The sequence below is a fragment of the Anarrhichthys ocellatus genome, unplaced genomic scaffold, assembly GCF_004355925.1.
Source record: "Anarrhichthys ocellatus isolate YVR2014 unplaced genomic scaffold, GSC_Weel_1.0 scaffold59, whole genome shotgun sequence".
NCBI lineage: Eukaryota > Metazoa > Chordata > Actinopteri > Perciformes > Anarhichadidae > Anarrhichthys > Anarrhichthys ocellatus.
The window spans coordinates 1,528,797-1,554,676 of NW_022280089.1; the positions used below are offsets into that span (position 1 = coordinate 1,528,797).

General features: G+C 40.8%; 1 protein-coding gene across 4 annotated transcripts in view; it reads left to right on the top strand.

Moving 5' to 3' along the window:
- The window catches only part of pknox2 (pbx/knotted 1 homeobox 2), a 108,667-nt gene that overhangs the window by 41,399 nt on the left and 41,388 nt on the right, over positions 1-25,880 (top strand). For 2 of the 4 annotated variants that reach the window (XM_031871633.1, XM_031871635.1), the window contains exons 3-4: positions 13,816-13,922; positions 16,630-16,766. In XM_031871633.1, the coding sequence (XP_031727493.1) occupies positions 13,836-13,922; positions 16,630-16,766 (224 nt within the window). In that variant the 5' untranslated portion in view covers positions 13,816-13,835. Of the gene's footprint in view, positions 1-13,574; positions 13,705-13,815; positions 13,923-16,629; positions 16,767-25,880 lie in introns of all 4 variants that reach the window. The other 2 variants (XM_031871636.1, XM_031871632.1) reach the window with 2 other exon arrangements.

The following is a 25,880-nucleotide window of genomic DNA, read 5'->3' on the forward strand; positions in this document are numbered from 1 at the left end:
TATTCACACCTACACTAGAGTTCAGGAGAATTCCACCTCAAACCTCAAACATCAGCCGTGCAGCCCGGGGGGACGTGCTGCCTGTAACACTGTTCAGGAGCAGAGACATGTCCAACCCCCTGTTTAAATTAAAAAGACGGATCCAAGACATCACTTTCCTGTTTGTAACTGTGTCTAAATCAAATAAAAACATTTCTATATATCGGAATTGCAGCCAGTTTTGGTGGATGAAAATCTGTCAACTTTTTAAAACGGCAATTTTCAGTTGGACCCCTTACTTCTAGCTATAGTTAGTATCTTAAAAGTAAATAACCAATTCATCATGAGGAGTGTGTTCATTTCATACCTCCAACCCAAGCTGAATTCACAGTTTCACAGCAAGCTCCTGTTATGTAAACTATAAAACCTACAGTAAATGTGGCATCCTCTAATATTATCTTTCTTTTCCTGAGACAGACGTACACCTGAACCCACTGACTTTTTAAAATGTTGTGAATTAGCTGTGTTCCCATGGTAACATTCGTCCTATTTATACTTGCAAGCCTATGATTTGGATATACAGACCATCTCAACTCTAAAGGGATTTTCTGGGATACTGGATTGGTTTGCTTGCATGCCACTGTTATCACGCGAAAAAGCAAAGATGCTACATTTGACATGCTAAATGCTAGCGTCTTTATGAGGTTACGGTAGACGTGTAAACCTCACTTAGCTCAAAGTACAGCTGAGTTGACACACTGGTTGAAGTTAAGCAAACAGAGCAACCTTGTCTCCTAGAAACGTTTTTCATTTCAACAGCAAATACCATTCGAGGGACTTTTTTTAGCAACATAATATTAGCGTTTCTAATGAGCGTACATGACAAGTCACAAAAACGAATCAGCAGGTAGTTCACTGACAATGTTTATCTTCCCTACAATATCTCCTCTTACAAAACAGTATCCATTCTTAACAACAGAAGCATGATTATGTTTTTATGCTTATGTTTCGTCACTCATCATTTTGGATTAGGTTGGGGAAATATGGCAGTATTATATTAAAAAAACCAAAAATGATTTACAGCTCAATAAGCAACATGTTTACTTGATTTGCATTTAACCAAAACCACGATCTTCCCCAAATCTTAACTTAAGTGCTTGTGTTAACCAAAACTTAACTACACTTAGGATGCAAACAAAGCCCTGTGCTTTGAACGCTTACCATTCCCTCCACACTTCCTTACTGAAACCGAGCACTTCCTTCACTCACACAAACATTGCCAAACGTAATCCAGCCAGCAGTTACATTTCCATCAAAATGTTTTGGGCAAAACAAATTAGTTAATGTAATTTCTAGGAGACAGGGTTGGCCAAAGAGCTTAGCCGATGAGCTGAATATGTGGCGCCACCCTCAGGACAAACATTACAATCTTTGTCTAAGCTTCAGAGAACAGGCAGGTAATGAGCATGGAATACATAAGCAGACTTGGGGTTCTCCAGCTGACAAAATAAAAAAAGGTTTTATCCTTTAAGAATTTAGTTATAGCAAGTATGAAAATGTGATATTTTCAACACAGTGACAAACATTTAGTTAAACAAGCTACTGTAGGCACTGTTCAGTGTGCACGCACTGATACAACACCACAACTACTGCTGCAAAAGTAACCAACACCTCTCTGACACAGTGGTGTATTCAGCAAGGAACAGTTGAATTGTCGTTTCTCATATCACTTTTAGTGAAATTCTTTTTTGAGTTTGAGTTGTCAACTCTTTGCATTAAAGCATGCACTGTATACACACACCGGACTGTATCATTCATTCTGTATAGAGGTACATCTTAAAGTGAATAAGCCACCCTGCATCCTGTGTCAGTCATGTCACCAGAAGCTGAAGTTGACATGGATGGCACTCACTCACTGTGATGAGGAGATATCGTTTCAAAAAGAGAAACCTCGCAGATGCAACAGCAGATAAGCTGCACAATGTATGTGCCAGCCAACATGACAGTGGAGGAAGAGGAGGACGGTGAGGGGGGGGATGCAGAGCAAAGTGTCTGAAAAGGATTCAGCGGGAAACTCTTGTAGATTATATTTCCTCTCCGTGAACTCGGCCGTTCCAATTTCAGCTCGAATTTTTCTGCCTTCAGTGTTCTGATGGTTATCAGCTTAGCAGAGGAAATGCTCCTCCTGTGTGTGTGTGTGTGTGTGTGTGTGTGTGTGTGTGTGTGTGTCGACATCAAAATGCCTAGACATTGACAGCTGAATAGATTACAAGGTGCATGTGGGAGTACTTGTGTATGTTTCGTACTAAAACATCCGTGAATGTCTTTGGCAGAGAAAACAGGACGTCTTCAATAAAACATCAGTTCACTTATCTACCGTGGTCCTAATCTTCATCTTTGATTTCAGCAGAAAGGACCGGTGACATTAATCAAGACATAATTAATGAAGCCATACATCCTGAATGTGCTGATGAAAATGTCTCTTATCCTCTGGAGGATGTGGAGGAGACCTGTCGGGTCGTCTCATGTGACCTACCATTCCCTCCAACCTTGAAGGATAAAACCTCGGTTATACTTTCTGCAAGGGCGGTCGGCACAGACGTGTGCTGACGGGGAAATCATGGCGAGAAAACGTTTGGATGTGTTATACTACGCATGGAGTTTCTCTCAGCGCCAAACCGGCATTCTCGATAGGTCCGGTAACAGTGGTTACTTCTTTTTTTCATATCTGTTACTTATTCAGTCTCTCTTTTTAAATTTATCAAACCAAAGCTGGTGATTTTGTTTCTGTTGAGTTTGAATGGAGTCTGGTGGCTTTGAGGAGAGCATATTAATTGCATGTTTTGTAGGTTAATTGCACCGGAAAAGGGAAGAAAGTTTGCGCGTCCAACCAGGTGTCATGTTTCCATCACTGCCAATCAGAGCTGGAGCTGATAAATACCTGACTACTGCAGAGTCATTCCTCCCGAGAATGAATGCCAACCATAATCTTACCCAATTAAGACAAAAGCCAGATCTTAGTGGGTGTTAATGGGCGTCTGGTCCAGTGGGAAAGGGGTAGGGGTAAATAGTGCATTTGCTGGAGCTATTTAGCTGCTGATTAGATGTGCTAGTGAGTATCTACGGCAGCAGGACGGTGTATGTGAGATTGAGTCAAAATGAACTGCAATACTCACGTTCATCACAGACATTCGCTGCTGGTTTGCGTCTTTTCATTATATTAGTCGACAGCAAGAAAAATATGGCTTGAGATCCACTAGACATCATCTCGTGTGTGGTTCTCTGAGTCTTTTGGACCATACAGACGTGTTGCAGTGCTATTTTTGTTGGTGGAGGGGAGTGCAATGTCGGCACGCTCCACCCACCCGCTTCCCAGGATTGTGTGTCTGTGCGTGTGTTCATGTGCCTGCGTGAGTGTATGTGTTTGTTTTAGGAAATGATGCAGCGCCAGTTTGTGTAAATCTGGAAGAGCTGGAACAAAAATAAGTTCACTGAAGCAGGTCCGACAAGCATTTGGTGGCCATGTTCGCCACGTGTTGTGTATGTGGTGGAGCATGTCCATGTTCTTGTTCTTATTTTCTAAGTAGGAGGATTGAGGAGTGTGCCGCAGCCTGCTGGGAGGAAACAAAACTCCATGCTGGCATGTTTGAGCTGTAGCCAATGAGAAGCTGGTTCCACATTAATGAGTGCTCACTGGGAATATATCGCTGTTCTGACTAAGGTGATTGATTGATTATTGTGCTAATCATGTGACACAGGAATCAATCATATGATCAATCATGTACGCGCGGAGTTAATCAATTTTCCAATAACCATCTGATATGCAGTACTATATCTAATACACACGTGTAGTCACATCTTGTTATCCAATCCAATGCCTCTGCCATATCTATTAGGATGTAGCTTGGAGTATGTAACAGACAATACTTACCTGACCTGACCCGTCAGATGGTTTGTTACACAGAACCATCCGAGAAGCAGTCACTCGAAGCTGTTTGGAAAAGGGCAGACACTTTCAAAAAAACAAGTGGCAGGTGATTGGATGAACCATCTGTCAATCAAACACTTAGCAAAGCAAGTAAGGGAGAAGAACTAAAACATCTTTCATTGAGAATAGCTCTTCTTTATATGAAGAAATTCTCTCCAGTTGATATAACTGATGCTATCGCAGCATCTACGCTAACCTCTTTAGGAGCCACCATTGTTGTTTTGAACAAACAGTCGCCTCCCCTTTTCACCTGCACACACCTAAGCCCCGCCCATAGCTGCCAGTAGCTCCTCACAGCAGATTGGTCCGTGCTCTGGCTTAACGAACACCAGCGCTTTTTGATCCAGCGATTCCCACGTGATCTTGTGACATCACCAGATTCCAGCTGCCTTGCAAAGTACTTACCCATGATGAAGAACACAATGAAAAAGAATCTTCAGGTTTTGAAGGTGTTTTGTTCTGCATTTTAATTGAAGAAGCGTGAATAGAATAGAGACATGAATATGAATTTTGTTGCCTTGCTTTTCTTTCTTACTTTTTTTAGTGAAGTAAAAATAAAAGAGGTTGAAAATCAGGTACTTCTTGATACAAATGATTAAAGATGGTGCAATCATTTACCTGCAGCCTGAATATTCTTTTCATCTTTGTCTTATATGTTTAGCCTCCTCAGAAAAAAACCTCACCTCTTTTAGCTATGCTAATACGGTTATTTGCATGCAAACCACTTGTCCTTGGAGAATTACAAAAATGTTCCACTGTACTGTAGTTTTACCACTATCCATTTTACTTGAGACTCTAATCTCATTTTTAAAAGCAGGAAGGGACACAATCAAACCGGAATCCGTAATATCCAAACAAACATTTGCATGAATACAAAGAAAATAAGAATTGCAGTCAGATTGGAGCACATTGCCAGCAGTTAGAGAGAAGGCAATGAATCTCGCAAACTGCCATACCCGGGGGAATTCCCTGTGTCTTCATTATGGCTGTTGGGCATATTTGAATATGTGAAGGGCGTTCATTAAGAAGTTCAGCGTGAAAGAATAATCTGGAAAGGTTATAGATTTAAATTCAATCATAAAAATGTCATTGGAAATTGATAAGGACGAGTCAGAGGAAGCCTTTGAGTGAGAAGTCAGTGAGAAGAGGAAAACGCATGTTAAGCATCATGTTGACAATGATGACGGAGCGTATTATAATTTTTCTTTAAATCACCAAGTTTCCCCCACTGAGCTGCTGAAGTGTGAAGTTACCTTGTGCAGATTCCAGTTTCCAATTTGTTTATCGCTGAGTCTAGCTTGTGATCATTTGATCAATTTCTCCTCTCGCTCTATGACCAACTCAGCGGCGGGTTTGTGGAGCACAGCCTTCTCTGCTGGTCTAAACAGAATCACAAAGTTATAGCTATTTTAGAATTTTATAATTATTCACAAATACACTACATGTATCATCATTTTTTTCCCCATTAGCTTATTTTCTCATTGCACAGCTCCTCTCTTCCTCAGTTGCTCTGCTTCCAGCACAGCTTGTTTTAAGTAGAGCTTTTATCCAATCAGATTTCACCTCTGTGTCTCTAGGTAAGAAGAGAGACCAGAGTTCCTCTAGGTAGACTTTGCAGTTTAAGTGAATGGGGACAATATTGTTGATTGTCATAGTCTTCAACCAATCAGATCTTTAGTTTGACATATTGGGCGTATTCTTTGACGTGCCAGTGGTATCGAGGTAGCCTCCTAAGTACGTCTGCATTAACGTGCGCCGTGATTGGTCAGTGGGCCAGCGTAACTTTTGTCAAACAGAAAGCGCTAGCAAATCTTAGTGTTTAGTAAGAGTTCAGGTTGAAACATATGTAAGAGAAGTTATAACATTTTTTTTTCTGCTTGGTGTAGATTCTTTTTTTGTTACCTAGCTGTGTTTTTTTAACACTCAATGGCTGAAGGAGGAGAAATGGATTTGGGAGTTACGGAATTTATTAACAAAGAAAGGAGGATGGACTTTGTCTTTAAGTGAACAGCAGCTTTGGTAACTTAACTGCTTTAGCGTTACTACTGTGTTCATTTGTCTATCGTGTCATTTTTATGAATAATATGAATGGCTCGTGCTCTAGCGCTACTGTGTTGCTGGGTTGATTTGTCATGCTTGACACTTTATGTTGTCATATAAATATATGTGACTGGTTCTTGTCATTGTGTTAATTACATTGATTCTGACTTGTCCGTTAATGACGACGCATCCCATCATCGTGGGGTTATTTCGGACATTTGATTCTGTTTGAATCAGCAGGGAGCAGCTAACTGCTGTTTCCCCGCTAAGCTAGTTTAGCTTAGCCTCTCTGAACACACGCGGGGCTTCAGCTGTTTTTTGTTATTGTTCCAGGTTCAAAAGGTCACACAGCCCGGTGTCTCCTACGTGAGCGCAGTCCACCGAAAACATTATATTTCCCACAATTTAAGCTTCTGCATTTTCCAAATGCACTAGTATTATTCAAACGTATTGTTCGGTTCGTAAGCCTCATACCGAACGATTTAATACGAATACGTGTATTATTACACCCCTAGAAACAAATAACCGTAGCTCAGTAGGATAGCAGGTATAAAATGCACGGCCCGCCACTGACTGAACGCAGCACAACGTTGTGTTAGGTGTTTCTGGCTGAGTGGCTCTCTGCTCTTTGTGACTTGATTTACATCTAAATGGGAACATGCTCAGCAGAGTGGTGACCACAGGAGCACTCACTTCAGCTTTGTGTGTTTTTATTTCAACAACAGACCCTAGCTGCAGTATTAGCGATACGGTAACACTGAGACCCTTCCACAACACAGAAGAAATCACGTGCAAACATTTCTCCTTGGCATTACATTACATTACATTCATTTAGCAGACACTTTTATCCAAAGCGACTTACAATAAGTGTATTCAACGTAGGTATTCAAGAGAACTACTACTCATCATTGTTTTTTGTGCGATTAATTTGCTCGTCATTATATTTTTGACCCGGTCTCCATGTCAGCGATGGATGGTTTCATTTTGCTCTGTAAATGTTTTCTTTCAACAACATCAAAACTATGCGTTGTTTAAAAATATGCGGCACTACTGTGCACGGCAAGAAAAAGAGAAAAAACTACAACAGCCATAATTCATGTAGGCTACAGACATAACAATGTGCGTGTTTCTAATTAATGTATCACAAGGATCAGTATTGAATGTGCTATTAGGCTATAACTAATCAAAACTTTAGGTTTAGTCTGATTTCCGGGACAAACAGGACAGTATTTTGAAATAGAGACAACTCTATATTTCAGAATTGTCCCAATTCTTGGGACATCTGTTCACCCTATGTTAACCAGAGGGAACTCAAATTTACTCAGACCGTTTTGCTAAAAGGAAACTCAATAACATATCTTACAGTAGCTTAGGCTATATGACAGTTTACCCCAGACCGACTGTCACTCTCTGCTCTGGTTCAGTAGGATCCTGGTAGTCCTCAGCCTGCCCCAATCTATCGGAACCTTTTATTGAAAAAGTGTTGCAACTGTCACAAATTCACATTACTACCAGTATGAGTAGTTTTGATGCGAAATATTTTCGCATTTGGTGTTGTTTATTCATAAAGCCTCCGGTGTGTAGAGGCCTTAACAATGTCCACAACGATGTTGAAACGTCCTCCACCAAGCTTCCAATTCGGGCCTCATCCATTTTGTGGGATGGGTCCAATCAACAACAGCGGGTGAATAAATCATGCCAGCATGAATTGTAAGTGTGGGGAGCAGGGTGGAGGGAGGGCTGCTGGCTCAGGTTAATGAGGTGGTCTGGGAGTGTGGACCGGGTTCTAACTGCGCTATGTGTGAAGCTCGCCCTAGCCGGGGGGAGGACTTGAAGCCCCAAGACGACTGGTGAGACTATCTTCGCCTCCGGCTGTGAATGCACCTCGTGTGTGTGTGTGTGTGTGTGTGTGTGTGTGTGTGTGTGTGTGTGTGTGTGTGTGTGTGTAGGGATGTATGTGCACTAGACGTGTGTGTGATGTTGCCCTCAGGATGACACTGGTTGAAGCTTTGCTCTTCTGTGTTTAATGTTGGCATTCGTGCATTAATATACGTGCCTCTGTTTGCATGCATGCCCATTCCCAAGTGTGTGTGTGTGGGGGGGGTTGCGCTCTGATCTGTGTGTTTTCCGATTTCTGTGTTGTCGGACCACAGAATGTGTACACAAGGCCCCTCCTGCCCCAATCCCATTACCAACGCGCCCTTCCCTCCACCAAACGCCATCAAGGCCTCTCCTCCCGGTGTTTGCATTGTAAATCAGGCCTGACAATAAGGCCATGATTAGATCCTTCTCATATTCAGAAACACCTGATTTATTTATTCATCTTCCCCTCTCGCATGGGCATCGAGATGCATAATATCTGACCAAGGTGACACAGCCCACTTCCAAATTTTATTCATGGCATTCGCAGGTCAACCTCTTAACCAACAAACTCAAACAGGGCAGATTAAATGAGATTTTGATTGGAGGAAATGCAGAAATGCTGTTCAGCAGGCCCCCCTCCTCATGCGTGTACATGTGATACCAGATCTGGGATCAGAATGGGTGCTGCAATCCGTCATGGTTTCAACATTGTGAGTGAGAGAATCTAGCCTCGGGTGGAAAAACTATGATACGGCGTCTTTGTTTTCATGAATATGCGCAAGATATTATTTATGAAGAAGCGGATTAAATTGATCTCTAAGTTAGACAAGCCTTTGCACTGATGTTGTTTGGGTTTTTAAGAAATTGGCATTGTGGGTAATGGGCTAATTTCTCTGTCTGTGAAATTATTTAATTTTTTTCCCAAACTGTGGGTTATGAGAGCAAATGGACGGTCTATCATTTGATTCAGAGAGGCTTTTACTAGTCAGCTGAAAACAGCATGCAGATTTTTATGAAGAGGGTCTTAAGAAGAGCTCGTTGGTAATCAATACTAAATGAAGTAAACAAATGTTAAATATCAACATGATTTATTTTAAACAAATGAACTATTAGATCAAATACGACTTGAAACAAATAAAACATAAAAAGTGTATTTCACTATATTTCATGCATTCTGGTTATGCACCAATTTATGGTGGAAATATCTTCATTTACGTAAAGCAAAATAAATGTCAATAGGGTGACCAAATATTAGAATATAATGGAACTAATTCAGTAAGGCTCTCAGGCATTCTGTATTGCTTTCAGGTATGTATTCTGCTGTTGATCAGTTTTCTCATTTATGTTATCTCTGCCGAGTCAACACACATGTATTTCAGAAAGATTTCAACATTTTCTGCACATTAAATATATATTCCAAATTTCCGTGTTCTCTGAGAAGTTGGAATATTTTGAGGAACAAAAAAAATCATAAAAATACGAGAATAAAGTCGTAATTTACTGTGAATAAAATATTATAATATTTCAAGAACAAAAATGACCTGCCCTATGCATCACAGTATTGCTCTGCTGTATGGTAGTGTGAAATCCCTCCATTGTGTTGCAAATGTAACACTAATGTAACTTCACCACCTCTGATAAAGTGCAGCTCACAACTGCTTCCCAAAGCTTTTCAATGGCAGCTTGGAGTCTGGAGACAGATGTCTATAAGCTAGGGGGATGTGGAGACGATGACAGAGCTATCAGGCTCATGCTATTATAATATTATGACTTAATACTCTAAATTGCTGATTAATATTAATATAAACAGTGGCTCTAATACTCCGTCGTAGTTGACAGACTAGAATTCTGCCTTAGGTTTTATCTTCCATCACTAATTGCAACTGGCAAATGTAGTGAAGGACTGATTGAAGTGGGGACAGGTGAGCAGGAGGTCAGGTGAGGTCAGGGCTAACGAGGGACAGGTGAAACCAATCAGGGCGGGCCGACCATCACAACTCATTTGAAATGAGAGGACAGGTGAGTAACAAAATATAATATATAAACACATGAATTAATAAATCAAACAAAGGAAAAACACTGAGCTGGGCATATTATGACACAACAAACATTCACATACACTTTGATCCAGACTGAAATACCCCCACAACTGTGAAATGGATTGACAAAAGATGAGATATAAGCAATCATGGTTCCCAGACAAGAAACCCTCATGACCCCCTGACTTTTCTTTAAGCGTCACCATTTGTGGTTTTGGGATTGCCATGAAATTTGAAGCAAGATAATAATTTTCCCCTACAGGATGAAATGTAATAACTCTGGTGATTTCTCATGTTTCATCTGCCACCATCATCAGGGCAACATTTGGCTGTTTAAGTATTTTGGTTTATGACCAAATACCTGCAAAACTAATTACATTACCAACAAACTCAGCTGTGTGACAATGGTAACCATTTAACCCAGTGTGTGAAATACCCAGTGGCAATCGGAGACCCCCTGACATTTTGCTATTGAGGTTTTCAGGGGTCTGAAGTGTCAATCAAGGGGTCTCAGTACTCCCGAGACCCCCCGTATTTAGCACACACCTCCTAAACATTACAGCTTTGAATAGAGGCTGTAAAGTTTTTAGGTTGTCATTCTGACCATCCTTCTGTCCTTCTGTACGTCCTTCTGTACGCATGTCAGTCCCATTCTAGAGAAATATCTCAGGAAGACCTGGAGGGAAAATTTGTCAAACTGGACTGAAGGATGAACTCAATAGAATTTGGTGGACAAAGGTCTCTGTAAAACACTTTTTTTGCTGTAACTCAATTTTTTTTGATGATTTTATTCAAATATCTAATATGAGAAAAAGGAAGAAGTGATGATGAAAATTGATTGGCGGAGGCAAACATCCATGAGGCGTTAATTCTAGTTATATGTTCATTCTTGCAACACTCATCATACTAAATGCCCTCCACTTCAGTCCTCACCCAGTCTGAGTTTGGTAGGAGAGAGAGTTGAGCTGTGTTCAAGAGGCGGTTTACAAATCAGAACATCACAGTCTCAGCAGCATCAAGTCACCAACGTGGGGTTATTTTCAGTTTCACGTGTGAGGATTGAATGTACCTGTGTCTCAGTCAACCCCGACACCTCCTGTTCACTGCTTCGTTAGTATGAATTTGCAGAGTGTTGATAAATCACCATGAGAGAGGGTCACATCGTTGTCTGCCACAAGTCTGCTTTTAATGATCTGGTGCTAAAATCCTGCCGGGTCACAAGCTGGAGTGCAGGGATTGTTCTCTGTGTAAATCACAAGGAGGATCATCGCCTTGGTTGGTAGCAGAAAGCATTCCCATCCCACGTTTGATAGAAGTTCAACACCGTACAATGAATTCACCCTCAAACCAGAGCAGACAAGGAAAAGCTTTGGACACGGTTGAAGTGTGGAGGCCAGAGGCAGTGATCACATCATACGTGACCAGATATGGATTTTCATTCCACTGCCGGTGGTAAACGGGGTGAAACTGCAGCTCTGCCACTGACTAACCTTACATCAATACAGCAGAGAGCCGTTCCATGCCTGAGAATCGTTGGAAAATTGAATGCTGAATAGACACAGAATCCGATGAAAGAGTACCACTGCCTCCAATCCAAAGTCGCAAAACCCTTTGATGTTTGTAGGAATAATTTTATGCCTACTTCTCATTTTCCATTTTATGCTTGCTTTTGAATTTTGATTGCGACTACAGGCACTTTTCAATTGATATGCATTATGAACTCTGTAATAATTCAAAGGCCTTTGTTGAGGAACAAACATGTCATGTGTCCTCAAAGTGAATTTTACCACTTATTGTGTGAGCGTACAGTGTTGGCGAGTTCAGAGAGAGTGGTTCCCAGACAATTATTGTGGATTTGTACTTTCAGTTTCATGGGGCAAGATTTTTTTTCTGCGTGTTTAATTTCACCGTTGAAATTAAATGTCTTGTCTGTTGGTGTTTTTGCAGTGTTCTTGTATGTACATTCACGCTTCAGCAGCCATTGCATGGCATGTGTTTGTGCTCATATTATGTCCCTGTGTGTGCATACAGTATTTATGGACGCACGATTGCCTGCTCAGATTTGGCGTTTGGTGGCCCGTTCCTTGGAGGGCTGGGCTAAACTTGAGAGGCTGCCTAAAATACAGTGCAGTAATTGGAATTGCTTTATCTTCAGTCTCATCAATTAATGTGCAATTTTCCATTTAATCACCAACACGCTCGCTGCATTTGCAATTAAAATGAGGACTGATAACAGAGAAGATGCCTCGGCTGATACCGGTTGGAATGAGAACAGAAACCAGGAGACGCAATCAGTACACCAAAATGACTCACGGAGACATGCACATGGCACACAAACAAGAGTGAACACACACAGTGCAAACAGTCGTGCACACTCACACACACACACACACACGTGCGTACGCAGCACGCGTGTTATAAAACATGCAGATTTGCAGCTAAAACCCCAATTTAGAACTTGCCAATGATGAAACTGAACCAGCATTTAATATCAAAATGTTGGCAGCGGATCGGATTGGGAGTCCACTCAAAGCGAGGAATGGCCTCAGCCAGTTGCCTCGTCTCTGACAGGACATTACTGTTCCTGTAGTATTCCTATGTAGTAGTGAGTACTTTATGGTATATTTCATTTTGTATGACATCACTAAATTATATTCCTTTTATAGTATTTCTGAGATCCTTGAATGGCTATTGTTGGAAGATTAAAGTTCTCTTTTATCAGTCCATAACTCACACATCTGTCGCTTTATCCTGGGCTTTAGCGGTCCGGCAGATTTACTGCACATCTTTATGTCCTGAAGCGGTAGATCTGAACCGTTGTTGCAACCGGCACAGAGATTTCTCTCGGATGTTCCAGTTGCATTTCACCCGCTCACAGTCAAGCGTGTCCCTCCACGTCAATACCATGCAGTCCGAGTGCACCAGTCCATTGTAATTGCTGCCTGCCTTTCATGGCCACACAAGGCTCAATGTGGCAGTAGAAGAGATATTTCCAATAAGTCCAGGGGCTGAAGTAACCAGCCAACATTTGGATTTACATTCATCTTTTATAAAGGTTAAAACTGTACAATTTGATACAATTTACCCCTTAACATTTATCAAAACACCCTTTCACCCCCTCAGGTCAAACAGTTCATTTACAGCACATTTCCATGCAGGGTGTACACATAGGTTGCATGTAGCTTTAGGATGGAGCACCTGCTGAGCTCCCCTATAGTAAGTTGTGGCGATGGCAGGGGGTCCGTGTGTGTGTGTGTGTGTGTGTGTGTGTAACGTACCCCTGAACCAATTAGCTCCTTCAGTAGGGGTGGGCGTGATAGTTACAGCGGTGTTCCGCAGGGTACCGCCCTCAGCCCTGTGGGGTCCCGGCCAATAGCAATTAGCCCGCCAACAAGAGCCCTAATTAGCCCTCTTGATTGGCTCGGTAACGGCGCGACAACAACATCAGCAGCCAACACATAGAGGCGACCAAGGTGACTCCACCAAGACGCTTTGCTTTAAAGCCAGCTGTAGTGTAATTAGTAAACAAGCATGGCGGTCGGTAATTGGTAAACAAGTGGTCGGGTTTGTTTGCGCCGTCATTATGAACCCGCTGGTTTGTAAAGTATTTCTGTAAAAAGTGCTCCGTGATTAAGTCTCTGCTTTGTTTTCTCTCTGCTCTGCAGCATTGTTAGATCACTCAGTATTAATGCAGCATCCCGGCTGACTGTCGGCTCTATGCAACACATGCAGAGGAGACTGAGGGGAGACGAAGCAAAGAATTAAATTAGTAAATGAAGAAGGGGAAAGAGAAGAGTGAGAATTATTATTTAATCATAGCAGCACCTGGTGGCTGCTGCTGTAAAATACTTCACAGTCATTCCTTGCACTGGATTGATGTTGCCCTTGTTTTTGTCTCTTTCCCAGTCTAAATGTGAAGCTATCCCATGATGCAACATGCGTCCCCAGCACCTGCAGTGACAATGATGGCCACCCAGAGCGTTCCTCCACCATCGTACCAGGAGAGTCAACAGGTCAGAGGCTTCATCAGAATTTGACCTCATGGTAGCGCCCTAAGAGTAAATGTTGAAGGCCTGTATTTGGCAGGTCTCATTGGAAGCGATGGGGCTTTTCTGTCAGAGTTAGAACAGTCTTAATTGTTTGGGTAGATGTTTGTGTGTTATCTGTGCTCTTTATCCTGGTTCGAGTGGACGGGGCTCAGATGAAAACATATATTCTTGTTCAGCTATAAGTGTGAATCATCATCTGATGAAAAACAAATCATTTAAGCAGATTAGCGTTCAGCTTTCCCCCCCGAAACGTTAACATAAATTGCTGCTCGTTTAGTCATGATCATTTATATGCAGTGCTAATAAAATAAAGTTTTCAGGTGATTTAAAGACCTTTCATTTTTAGAGCAGGCAGCTAATATTCTTTTGTGCAAGAAAAAAACAAGTTAATGCTCCTTCCAACTAACACTGTCATGGTAATCAGTAAATGATACAAATGTACACTGTGAAGTCTAGGAATGTGTTTATGGGAGATAATGAATTGCATACACAGACTCTATAGTATTTAAGTAATACTTACAATGGTACACATAAATATGATAATAAGACTCACACGTCTATAATGCATTATAAACATACTTATAATGTGTTAATGTGCTGATAGTATATAATTATACTTCTAAGCACTAATCAATATTCATAATGCTTTATAACAATAATATTAAGCATTTTATGACTAATACGGTCAAGTGTCATAATACTTTATAATTGCTGGTCAGAATCCTCGTGTATTATAATTCCCATAGTTGATAACATAACACAATATATTATAATCACTGTTATAATTATTTATAATGTGATTATAAGTTACTCTAAGTTGTCATTGTTTGCTTTAAGTCAAGTGAGAATTAATTACTTTTTATGTTTATCTTGCATACAGAAGCTTTAATGATGTACTCTTTACTTACACAGTGCTATAAGCCGATTATAACACCTTTTAAGCATGTTTATAATGTGTTATAGACGGGTGTGGATAGGAAGTGTAAACCACTCACAGTTAACCCTCGGCTTTTGTTGAAGTGGCATTACTTCCTCACAGACACAAATGCTTTATGTCTAATCGTGATAATAATGACAACGAACTATATCTTACTTTCTTGCCACAAAGTCATCTGCTGACAAATCAAAATACAGTATTTCATCTTACATAGTGATGTAACAATTTTTTTCATTCATGTTTAACTCCCTTTTAGAGCTCGAACCAGCACAACTCGAATACAGCTGACATCCCAAACGGAAGTCTCTACAGGAATATTACAATTATTTTTCCTCAGGTTGAATTGCATTTCATAATTAAGACAAGAGTGATACATACTGTATGTCAAAGTGTGACGATAAGAGGTCGAGCCCCAGCCTGCCGTGTTCAACACAACATGTGATGCCACCAAGAGGTCATTGTAATTACTGTAGCCTTAACTGTGGCTGTGTGTAACACTGCAGACCCTCCCATGGAGGGGAGGTGGAGCGGGTTCACCCGGCCGCCTAAACCCTCCTTTTTGTCCACGCCACCTCTGTCTGCTTTCGCCCAGAGGATTAGTGCCGTGGGAGAGCTCCCGAGCTGCAGTCTGCACGCTCGGCAAATGCAAATGAGAGCTAGTTAAGTGTGAAGAAGCTAATTTATTTCCCATTTGGTGCTTGAAGGTGGGGTGAAGCTTCCTCCCACCCCACCCCGACTCAAAAACAAGAAAACGGGGCTGGGGGTTGTTAGACTCATATCCTCAGAGAGAACAACTGAGAGACAAAGTGGGGTAGAGAGAGATGAAGAAGACAATGGATTGTATTCGTAAAGCGTATTCGCTCCCCTGGCCACCCAACAAATATCACCCTAAGAACAGATTCTACAATGATTCCTCCATCAACTACCAGTGGTACTGTCGTTCTCCAGAGCAACAGAAATACAGTATGTGTGGTTCAGCAGTATGGCCTGTTGTGAACATATTGCTAATTGAATATTTATCATCTAACAGGAATCTATAGGAGACCGGAGCGTGCCTTGTTCAATTACTGGATCTGTCCTATCTCATTCATTTTGCTTAACAGCTTCAGTACGAGGCTACTGATGTCAGGCAACAATGATTTATTCCAGCTACATCCTCTTTCCTAGTCAGGTGAATGTTGCACCTTATTGCTTTTGAAAAGTCATTACAAAATGCTCGATCATTCCAAGAAGTAGAAGAAGTCCATGTTAAGATTGTACATCGTTGATAAACCTGTTATTTCGGTCATGTGATTTTCATATTTGGCCTGATTGACAGGGGGAGCAGGTTTGGCCTTTTATTAGTAGCTGGGAACCAAAGGATCCATTTGACTCTCCCCCAACGTCAACTCTTAAGGCCTTTAAATACCGCAAATAAATGCCTCAACCAATCACGCTGTGCTTGATTCAAAATGTTCACAAATGGACACAACACAGAGGCTCCGAAGTCTGAACCAAGATGGCAAACTTTTTTTACTCTCAACCTTGAGAAAGCAGCAAAGACCAGATCCATTGGTTTTAATGCGAAATAATCCCAGGCAGGAATTTTGCATGTTCATGTTGTTTATTCGTCACATCCAGGGTGTATGAACGCCTTTAAGCGAAAGAAGCAACCGGAAAACCACCTGAACAGTAACAAAATATACCGTTGTTTAAATGCAAAGTTGATTTTGTCATTGTTTTCTCGGTCACCAGATGACGGGCACCACTCAGCAGAACCCCAAGACCCCACAGGTCCATATCCCAGCAGCCTCTGCAACAGGAAATACCTCTGTCAGTGTGACCCTTGACCCCCAGGCCCAGCTTGAGTCTGACAAGAGGGCCGTTTACAGGTTGGTTCAATCTCCCATGAGAGGTTCATGTGTCATTATACTTCTGTCATGGGCGAATGATGCACAGTCGTGAAACTCTAACTGGTATTCACTTTGCCTTTAGGTAAATAGATGTGAGTGCTTGTCAATGTGGACCATTCTGCCCTTGAATTTCCCTTCTCTCTTCTCTTTGAAATGATTATTGCATTTCCTCTCTCGCCTGATACAAAACACTGTACTAAATTGACTTGATGTGCTACTTGCTGATGAAAGCCACAAGCACTGGTGTTGTCGTTAATTAATATGTTCCCTTAAACAAGCCATGACTTAACCGCTTTTTTAAAAACTGGACTTGAAGTGCCTCTTCCAATTTTCACTTGGTGTCATTGGTAAACTAAAGAGCACCTTCAGTAAAGGCTTTCACTCATCAAAGGCAAGCAGAAGCACCCTCAATTAACTTCTCTTTTCTTTGAATAAATTGACTCTGAAATAAGCATTTGATATGCTGGCAGCGGTCAGGCTGTTTCTCTGACTCCTGCGTAGTGTGGACTGGGAGTCTGACTCTGATTGTTAGGGTGAGACAATGAATGAATGGATACATGAATGAATGCTTTCTAATGCTTTCTAGTCATTGTATTGGTGCAACATGTTACCCCTCCCACCTCGTCAAATACAGATGATTGGTCAGTGGCCCTACGCTTCAAAATGTGACGCTCTACACCTCTAGATTCCGTTTTCGGATGAGCCTATTTCCACCGTTTCATGCATCTTTTCAAAATAAACTTTTGTCTTCACAGGAAACAGCTTGGTTAGCTTTAGGAAAAGATAGTGGTTTGGGTTCAAATAAGTATGTTTTTTTATGTTTACGTAATCTATGTAATCTACGTTATTTTACGTCACATAATTTATGTTGACTTAAAATAAATCTGACATTTGGTTTCACACTGGACATGAACAGCGGCCCCGTGTTTTTTTATAAACCCTCCAACCTCCTCCCAACCTGACATAATATCTCTTTATGCTACGTCACCAGACTTCCTAACCACGGCCATGTAGAGCGTCATAGTTTGAAGGGTAGAGACATTGACTAAGCTCCTGTTTTTGACAACTTGGGAGTGACAATGGACTGTATTGGGTTATAAAAACCCAAGAGCAGTAAAGGAAACCAAAAACAAACTCATTTAAATCTAGTGATGTTCATTTGGCAAACAGCGTTGTTTTGTGTAAGGTTCCATACTTAAATTGTAAAACGCAATTTATTTCTCTTTCACGCCAACAGTCATTTTCAAAGGTAAGCATCACTCTCCAAGTGGTAAAGTGCTCATTCTGGAAGTAAGCTACTAGTTGGCTAAGACTTTTTGGTCTTGGGAAAGTCCAAATATATATATATTGTGAAAAAATATTCCAAGTGTCAAATCAATACATTTGAACCATCATTGTGTACTGGATCAGTGTGGAATTTTTGGAAATAATCCTTTTTCATTCTCAAAAATATTAGTGCACTCTCTCTAAAGGGACAGTGTATAGGATTTAGTGCCATGTAGTGGTGTGGTTGCAGATTTCACCCAACTGTATAACCCTCCACTCACTCAGCCCTGTCCAAGACTGTGTAACGTGGGGTGCAGAGGGCAAAACCGTGGTAACGACATTTGCCTCCTTCAGAGGCAATTATCACCATAATAACACTATTTTAGCAGCAAAGGAAGTCAGTCAGCGGCTGGCGGTTCCACAGTTTGGCACTCAGTGGCTCACGTGTGGGAGAACTACAGTGGCCTTCAGGTGACGGAAAAACGTCAAAGGCTCTCTCTTGGCTCGTTCTAAGCTAAAGAAAAAGCAAAGATTCTTAGTTTCAGGCGATTAAAGTATAATCACTGATAGATCCCCTGAAATGCTACACACTGTTTCTTTCAGTAAACTTTCAGATTAATTAGCATTAAGCTCTGAGTAAAAGCATTGTGAGATATTGTCTGACAATTTTTACGCTGAGGTGTAGATAAGCTTTTTGCCTTTTCTTTCTCTTTTGTCACCCTATTTTTTTAGGTTGTTTACAGATCAGCCTACAGACATGTGTTCCAAACTGTATTATTTTATTTACCATGTAGAAGCCCTGGAAGGCACCACCTTGTTAGGAGTGGGAAATAAGCAAGAAAATCACTGCTGGGTGAAACCCAAAACTCTAGTACAAAAAGATCCCTCCTCTCTCAGCTTATCGCTAGAATATTGATGCACCCTTATAATGAGCTTGTATTATCTATTTATGAAGTAAATTATTCAAAATACAGACATTTTTAATCGAGCCGGTGTCGGCAGCAAACCAACAACTTACTAGATTTGTTGAGTGGAATGAGACGCGAGGCCGCCCAGCAGCCGTCTGGTGCAGCCCGTCCTGTGACGATGACACTGCACACCGTGCCGGGTCCGTCTGTCCCGGCTCCTCGGGTCCCACCGGCGGCTATCCACCGCTGCTGTTGGAGGAGGTGTGCGGGGCCCCCGTATTCAGGCCTGAGGCGAGCTGCTGTAAAGTCCTCAGCGACTCCTCTGAGATACAAGGCTGCCTTTGATGTGAGCAGCCATGTTTGGAGCAGCTCCGGGTGGTGGTGGTGGTGGTGGTGAGGGGGGGGTCTCAGTCCAAATCAGCCCCTCTTTCCCTTCCACATGGGCTTTCTGGATCTCCACTTTCCTCCTCTTCATTCCTTAACCCCCCTTCCCCCCCCCAGACACACACTAAAGTGAGAACAGAGGAAGCTCACAGTAGCAGCTAAACACAACAAGAATGTTTGCAGCACTGATAGACCTTATTATTTATAAGTTAATTTAAATATGGTCTCTCTTGTTGTGTTCTAGAGGGAATATATTAAAGTTAATAATGCTCATGTGCTTTATTAGCATCTTGATTGGCCTCTATAAGAGCCGGGATCTGTGTATCCTTTCTTGGGTGTACTGATTAATGTAAAACAGTTTGAAACATGCACAGTAGAAGTGGACCTGCAGCAGTGTGTATTGATTGTGTGTTGTGTGGCAGTAAAGGGCTGGAACTCACTCTCTTTCTTTCTGAGAGGGAGATGAGAATCAACCCCATGTCTATGTGTATGGAGCTACTGTCAGGACACGGTTAGCTTAGCATAAAGACTGACAGCAGGGCAAGACAGTTAGCCTAGCAGAGTGGGACAAAAATGTCAACCAATATTCTAAAGGTGGCTAGTTAACATGTAGCCATGTGTGTAACTTAGACGTATACAGAAACGTAAAATAATCATTTATGGCAGTGTTAGGCAAACGGCCCGCGAGACAAATCTGGCCCTCGGACAAAATATTTACCCGTCTGTCATAGTTTGCATTACATTTTTTTACATTAATTTCAAAAATAAATCACCTATGGGTAAATAATATAAGTACTACTGCGTAAACATGACATATGATCTAATAATAATAACAATCAATGCGCCCATGTGAGGTGAGGAATGCGAAACGAGGCTACTGACCATTCAGTGCACGTTTTATATACCTCCAACATATATAACACAGAAACGTAATACAATCTGTTTCAATGAAACCAGTAATCCTTGAACTAAAAACACGGTTTAATTGCATGGCTTTGCCTGTTTGACTGAGACAGGTTTGTGCCTCACAAATGACATGGTGTTAACATTATTTCAATACACGACTTTCAAAGTGGTCGGATCACTGTACTCTTCATCACATATTAGCCTGTTTCCCCTCATCTTCTCTGTTCCTTCTATGTAGATCATACATCGTGTTATGTCTTAAGTTTATTCATGCAAACATGCAACAGCCTAGGTGTAATAACAGTTTTGGCCGGTGTTGCAAATGCAACTTAAACAGTAAAGTTCCTATTGCTCTCATTGGTTGTTGCTCCTTGACAGCTCCAGATATCTATCCTGCTAGAAGTCATGTAGTGTGAACTACAGATAAGGTTTTATAACATCAGCAGCAATTTAACTAACTATAAGTGAAGCTTCTATTTAGTGTTCTTGGACACCTTATCAATTGAATATCCTGTTTTGATATGCAACACTTTTCTTCCTAAATGATTTTAAAGCAGCATACGTTGCTGTAACTCTATCATCACTAATGTCTTTACATCACATTGAGGCTGTCAGATATTTTTCATTTCTGTTGGTCAAACATTTGAATTAGTGGGAACTACTGTATGTTGGAGCCAGGCTATCTACTACCCCCCTTCTTACCATCTTGATGCTAAGCTAAGCTAACCACGTCCTGATTCCAGCTCTGTACTTCACACACAGTCATGAAATTGATATCCATCTTCTCCTCTCAGTCACAAGCATATTTCCCAAAATGCTAAACTAACTATTCCTTATATAATTATTATATATTATATTTTTTAGGTTAAAAAAAAACAACTTTTAGATAAATACACATGACATGACATTTTTAAAAATAGAATGTTTACCTTTTCCATTTATAAGATTTAACTAACTTAACATGAAGACGGATTTCTTAATGTATCCAGGCACTGTATGAGAGTTCGCATTACCTCTAAAACTCATTCACTGTTCTATGAAAAGCAGTAAAGCACTGTAATCTGTATATAACCCGACATGCAGGGCTGCCTCTGAAGCTGCATTACCACCTGTTCAGTTCAGTGTATTACCCTTTAGAACATTTATTTTAAAGTTTCCAGTTAAAAGTTGTGAATAGTAACTGGTATTTTTTTTTGGTACCATCTCAGTCCGGATTCCGAGCGAGCTGAGCAGTTAGAGGGTGGAGTTAAAACACTGCAGAAAACTGATTGATCAGAGAGAATCGTCACTAGCGCCGCACGTGACATCCTGCACCAACCCGCCGTCTTTTAATAGCCAAACTAGCGACAATAAATATACTAGCCACACGTTAAATATGATGTCACTGCAGTTTCACACAACGTCGCTGTGCTGATCAGTTGAGAATCACGCCTCAGCTAAGGGGGCACTATCTGCAGACAAATCAACATTCATTTATTTGAACTTCTGTCACGTAACATATGTACTTAACTAAAGTCACCTTCGTGAGTTGCGTAACAAACACACCTCATTCCAACATTAGCCCCATCTCGTCCTATAACCAAGTGGATGTGTTGCCTGGACTGAACCGAGCTTGCACAGGCGCTCTGATCACTCATGTTGCTGAACCGTCGTAGCACAGATAGCAGGCGAACCGTTGTATGAGGATAAGTTGATCAGTTAGTTAGATGATTCATGATCTTACTACACCAGCAATTAAGTATTTGCACTTTCACAAAACCCCTTTGAAGACTATCAGGGTCCATATTTTTTCCTTTTACAGGCAAATACAGTATAGCTGTTTAGTATCAGTGTATTTATGCGACACAGTAGGATGAGAATAAAATAAGTTTCCTGCCGGTTAAATGGCGCTATGCAGAATGTGGAGCCTGCTGAGTCTGTAAATGTGTAGGATGGCCAATTAAAATGTTGTGATCAGCACTGAGGATTCACCAGCATGTACTGTTAAAATATGATTATTTGTAGCTCTTAAGTGAAAACCCTTGCTGTTCCGTATCCAGAGGAGGCAGAGCACGTTAGAACTTTTGGAATTATTTTTTTGTCCATGTGATGAGCTAATGACTAAACGCACCTTGTTACCTTGTTATAATCGCAATTAAATTTGACTTCACAAGTCACCGTCTTCCACAGTGAGTCAAATTATGCAAAGAAAACACAAATAGCATTGTTTTTTTAATAGAAGTCTGATCCGCCAGTGTTCCTGCCTCTACACAGTGCTCATATGGGGGCTGTAGACTTTGAAAAGAGAAAAGTAGGGAGAATCAGCTCCTCTGCCAATTTTCTTTAATTATTTTGCTCAGGAAGTCTGTGTGGGCTTTAATGTTTCTCTCCACTAATTGCTAGAATGCCAACTTTATGAGGAGATGTGTGGTTTCCTCTCTCCCTCTCTCTGTCTCTCTGCCTACTTCTTATTAGCAGCAGAGTAAATGTGTGATAGGGTAATTAGCCTAATGAGTTGTGGCATTTACAATAAAGATCCTTCTGGATTCTGTGCATCTTATTAAGGCTTTTGTTTTTGTAGGTTGCGAATGCAGCGTTTTCAGCTGATGGAAGCTGATTCGCCGCAGAGATGGAAACGTGCACTTAATTAATAAGAGACATCATAATAGTCGTTTTTTTCAAACAGAAATGTCCTTGTGATGCTTGGAAACAACTCTGGCTGAAGAGCTGTGTTTACCAGAATGAGCTGTTTTAAGGTCACACTTTGACAGTTTGTGTAGAGTTAACTGCTCACTTGCTTGACATGGAGAGAACTTAGGCAATCAGTGATAACCAGTAAGACGAGTGTGTTTGTCATTAGTCCTCACAGGCAGTATTAAGGCCTTTACACACCGTGGGGCATGACGAAGAAATAACACTAAAATGCAAAGTACTCACCTGTGAAAATGATATATCACAGGTGAGTACTCCTCACATATCATGCAGGAGGTTGTTTGACACACTCACAGAGATTTGAGGCAATTTAAAAGACATTTTACATACGTTTAAAACAGGAGTGTTTTTTATGTATTGATGGCGGACATATTAATTCACTATCATTTAAAGAAATATCGCCATACTAAGCTATATCAATATTTTTGCACAGCCCTACTATACACTATTCCGGACAGAGAGCTATTACCTGAATTATCTAGAATAAAAGACACCATCTTTTCTTTGGGTATATTATTTACAGGAACCTGTTTATTAGACATATTGAACTGCAGTTGTCGATGATATGCAACACACCGTATGAGCAAGTAAAGGAAAACGGGACTCAAATGTGATTTATTCTGTGTTTTGACAGTGGTGGGATCCTGTTTCAAAGCTGCCCCATGATGCAGTGCGGAGCCCTGTATGGTGCATATTATCATTCACTCCCCTCCATAGTGGGTCTTTGCTGAAAGCCTCTCTCATGCTGGTCAGCCTGGGTGTTTTGCATTGAGACTGGATTTAAGGGTTTGTGTGTGTATTGAAGGAAGGTTAACATGCCGTCACGCTGACAGCCGCAGAACTCCAAGACGTACAGGAATTTATCCAGCCTCGGGTGTGTTTATGCTTGTATGTGCGCTCGTCGTTAATGGCGTGAACATTTGAAGACCTCTCATGTCGTACACGACAGGAGGGAGTGTATTTAATTTTTCCACGTCCAAGGATGCCGTCGGCCACATTTGTGTTCGCCTGTGTGTTTGTCTGCCTCTGTAATGCATCATAAAGTCTGTTTATCCTCGCCTCCACGATGCATCAATGCACCCTTGACCGCCGTGCTGTTTTGTTTTTCCAGCGGCGCAAAGACTCCCCGTCTGACGGACTTAGAACAGGCTGTGCCTCCTCCATTTAGCAGGTCAGCGTGTGCTGGTGAACGCAGGAAACTGTGTCAGAGCTCAAGTGGTTTTATTGGCTGTTTCTGTCAGATACCCGTTTTTACGAGTTCCCTCACCGCTTGAGTTTGGGTGAGAAAGGAAGTCCACAAGTTTTCTTTTTTACTTGGGCAAATTTAGTAATCTGTGTTATTTTTCCTTGGAAGAAGAGTGGCCCACAGCAAACACAGAAGAGAATAAAACTGTATTTGGACTTCACAGCCTTCAAGTAATACCCTCTAGAAACAGTTTTATCTTCATTTCTTTGTTTCTTTGAACTTTGGCTAGATGTTAAATCTATATATGATTGACTTTTTTAACATCCCTGACTGATTACTTAATCCAGTGGTTCTCAAACGTCGCGCCCCACTTTGGAGGAAGAAAAATGTTCATGCCCCACCACCCCAACAAAATTGTAACAAAATGGTCTATGTTGAATTTTTATTGAAATAACATTTTGTGACTCCACCGTCCGTGCTTTTTCAAATAATAGAATAAAGAAAATTGCAATCACTTTCAAGTAAACCAGATTGCTCCATCAGACAAAAACAAATAAAATGTGCAATCACTTTGTTAGAACAATGCAAATAAAGTTCAATCTGTGCAAAAAAGAACTACAATTTGGCAAAAAATAGCTTATTACAATTGGCTGATATGAGATGCTAAGTCATAATTATGAGATGCTAAGTCATAATTATGAGATGCTAAGTCATTATTTTGAGATAGTATCTCATTATAATGACTTACAGGATCTGTAATTTTTCCTCACAGTGGCGGAAACAGGCTTCCATACATTTTGCCATGTATTTATTAATTACTTAAAAAAAAAAAAAGAAAAAAAAAAAAAAGATTCTGCATTTCCCCCTGCGCCCCACCTGTAATACCACCGTGCCCCACTAGAGGGGCGCGCCCCACAATTTGAGAACCACTGACTTAATCCAATGGTGGTTTTGTATCTCTCTCTCTCTCTCTCTCTCTCTCTATATATATATATATATAAATAATAGTGCTGGGCAAGTTAACGTGTTATTATCGCATTAACGCATTCATTAATTAACGCCGACAATTATTTCATCACTTGTTAACGCAGTTTTTTTTTATTATTAAGCGGACATTTTTAACACAAGAACCGGGCAGCGAGCGGTGAACAGCTGTTTGTGTGGCGTCTCTTCCGTCTCTTCCTGTTTCCTTCACCTACATTCCCCTTGGTCCTAAGTCCCTCCCTGTACAGCTTCTTATCACCCTCTATGTACCAACGTACATTTATAACAAATACCACACATATTTTACGGTAATCAGCATTGCATATGTGTCTGACCAAAATACCAAAAAAAGCAAAAAATAAATGATTCATTAAAATTATTTTTTTAGAGTTTTTAAAGTGTTTTTGTTTGGAATATGTATAATAAGCATATAATTTAGTTATCGCTAATGAGAATTTAACAAACATTTAAAAAAAAGAAAAAAACATGACGTAGATAGGTTTGCAGTTTTCAAGAAGTATATTTCAAATTGCATTTATTACACACATAATAATTTATTTAAAAAAATAATTAAAAAGTTTTTCTTAAAAAAATAAAGTTGTGAACACCGGCTGAATATCTATTATCAGAATCATTATAACTGTATTATAACTGCTACTGTGTAAAGGGAATGCTGCTGCTAAAAAGAACCTTATTTGTTTAAAGTGTTTGCAAACCAAATGTTATTGCACTTTTGTTCATATAGCAGTACTTTTAAAATAAAAGTGC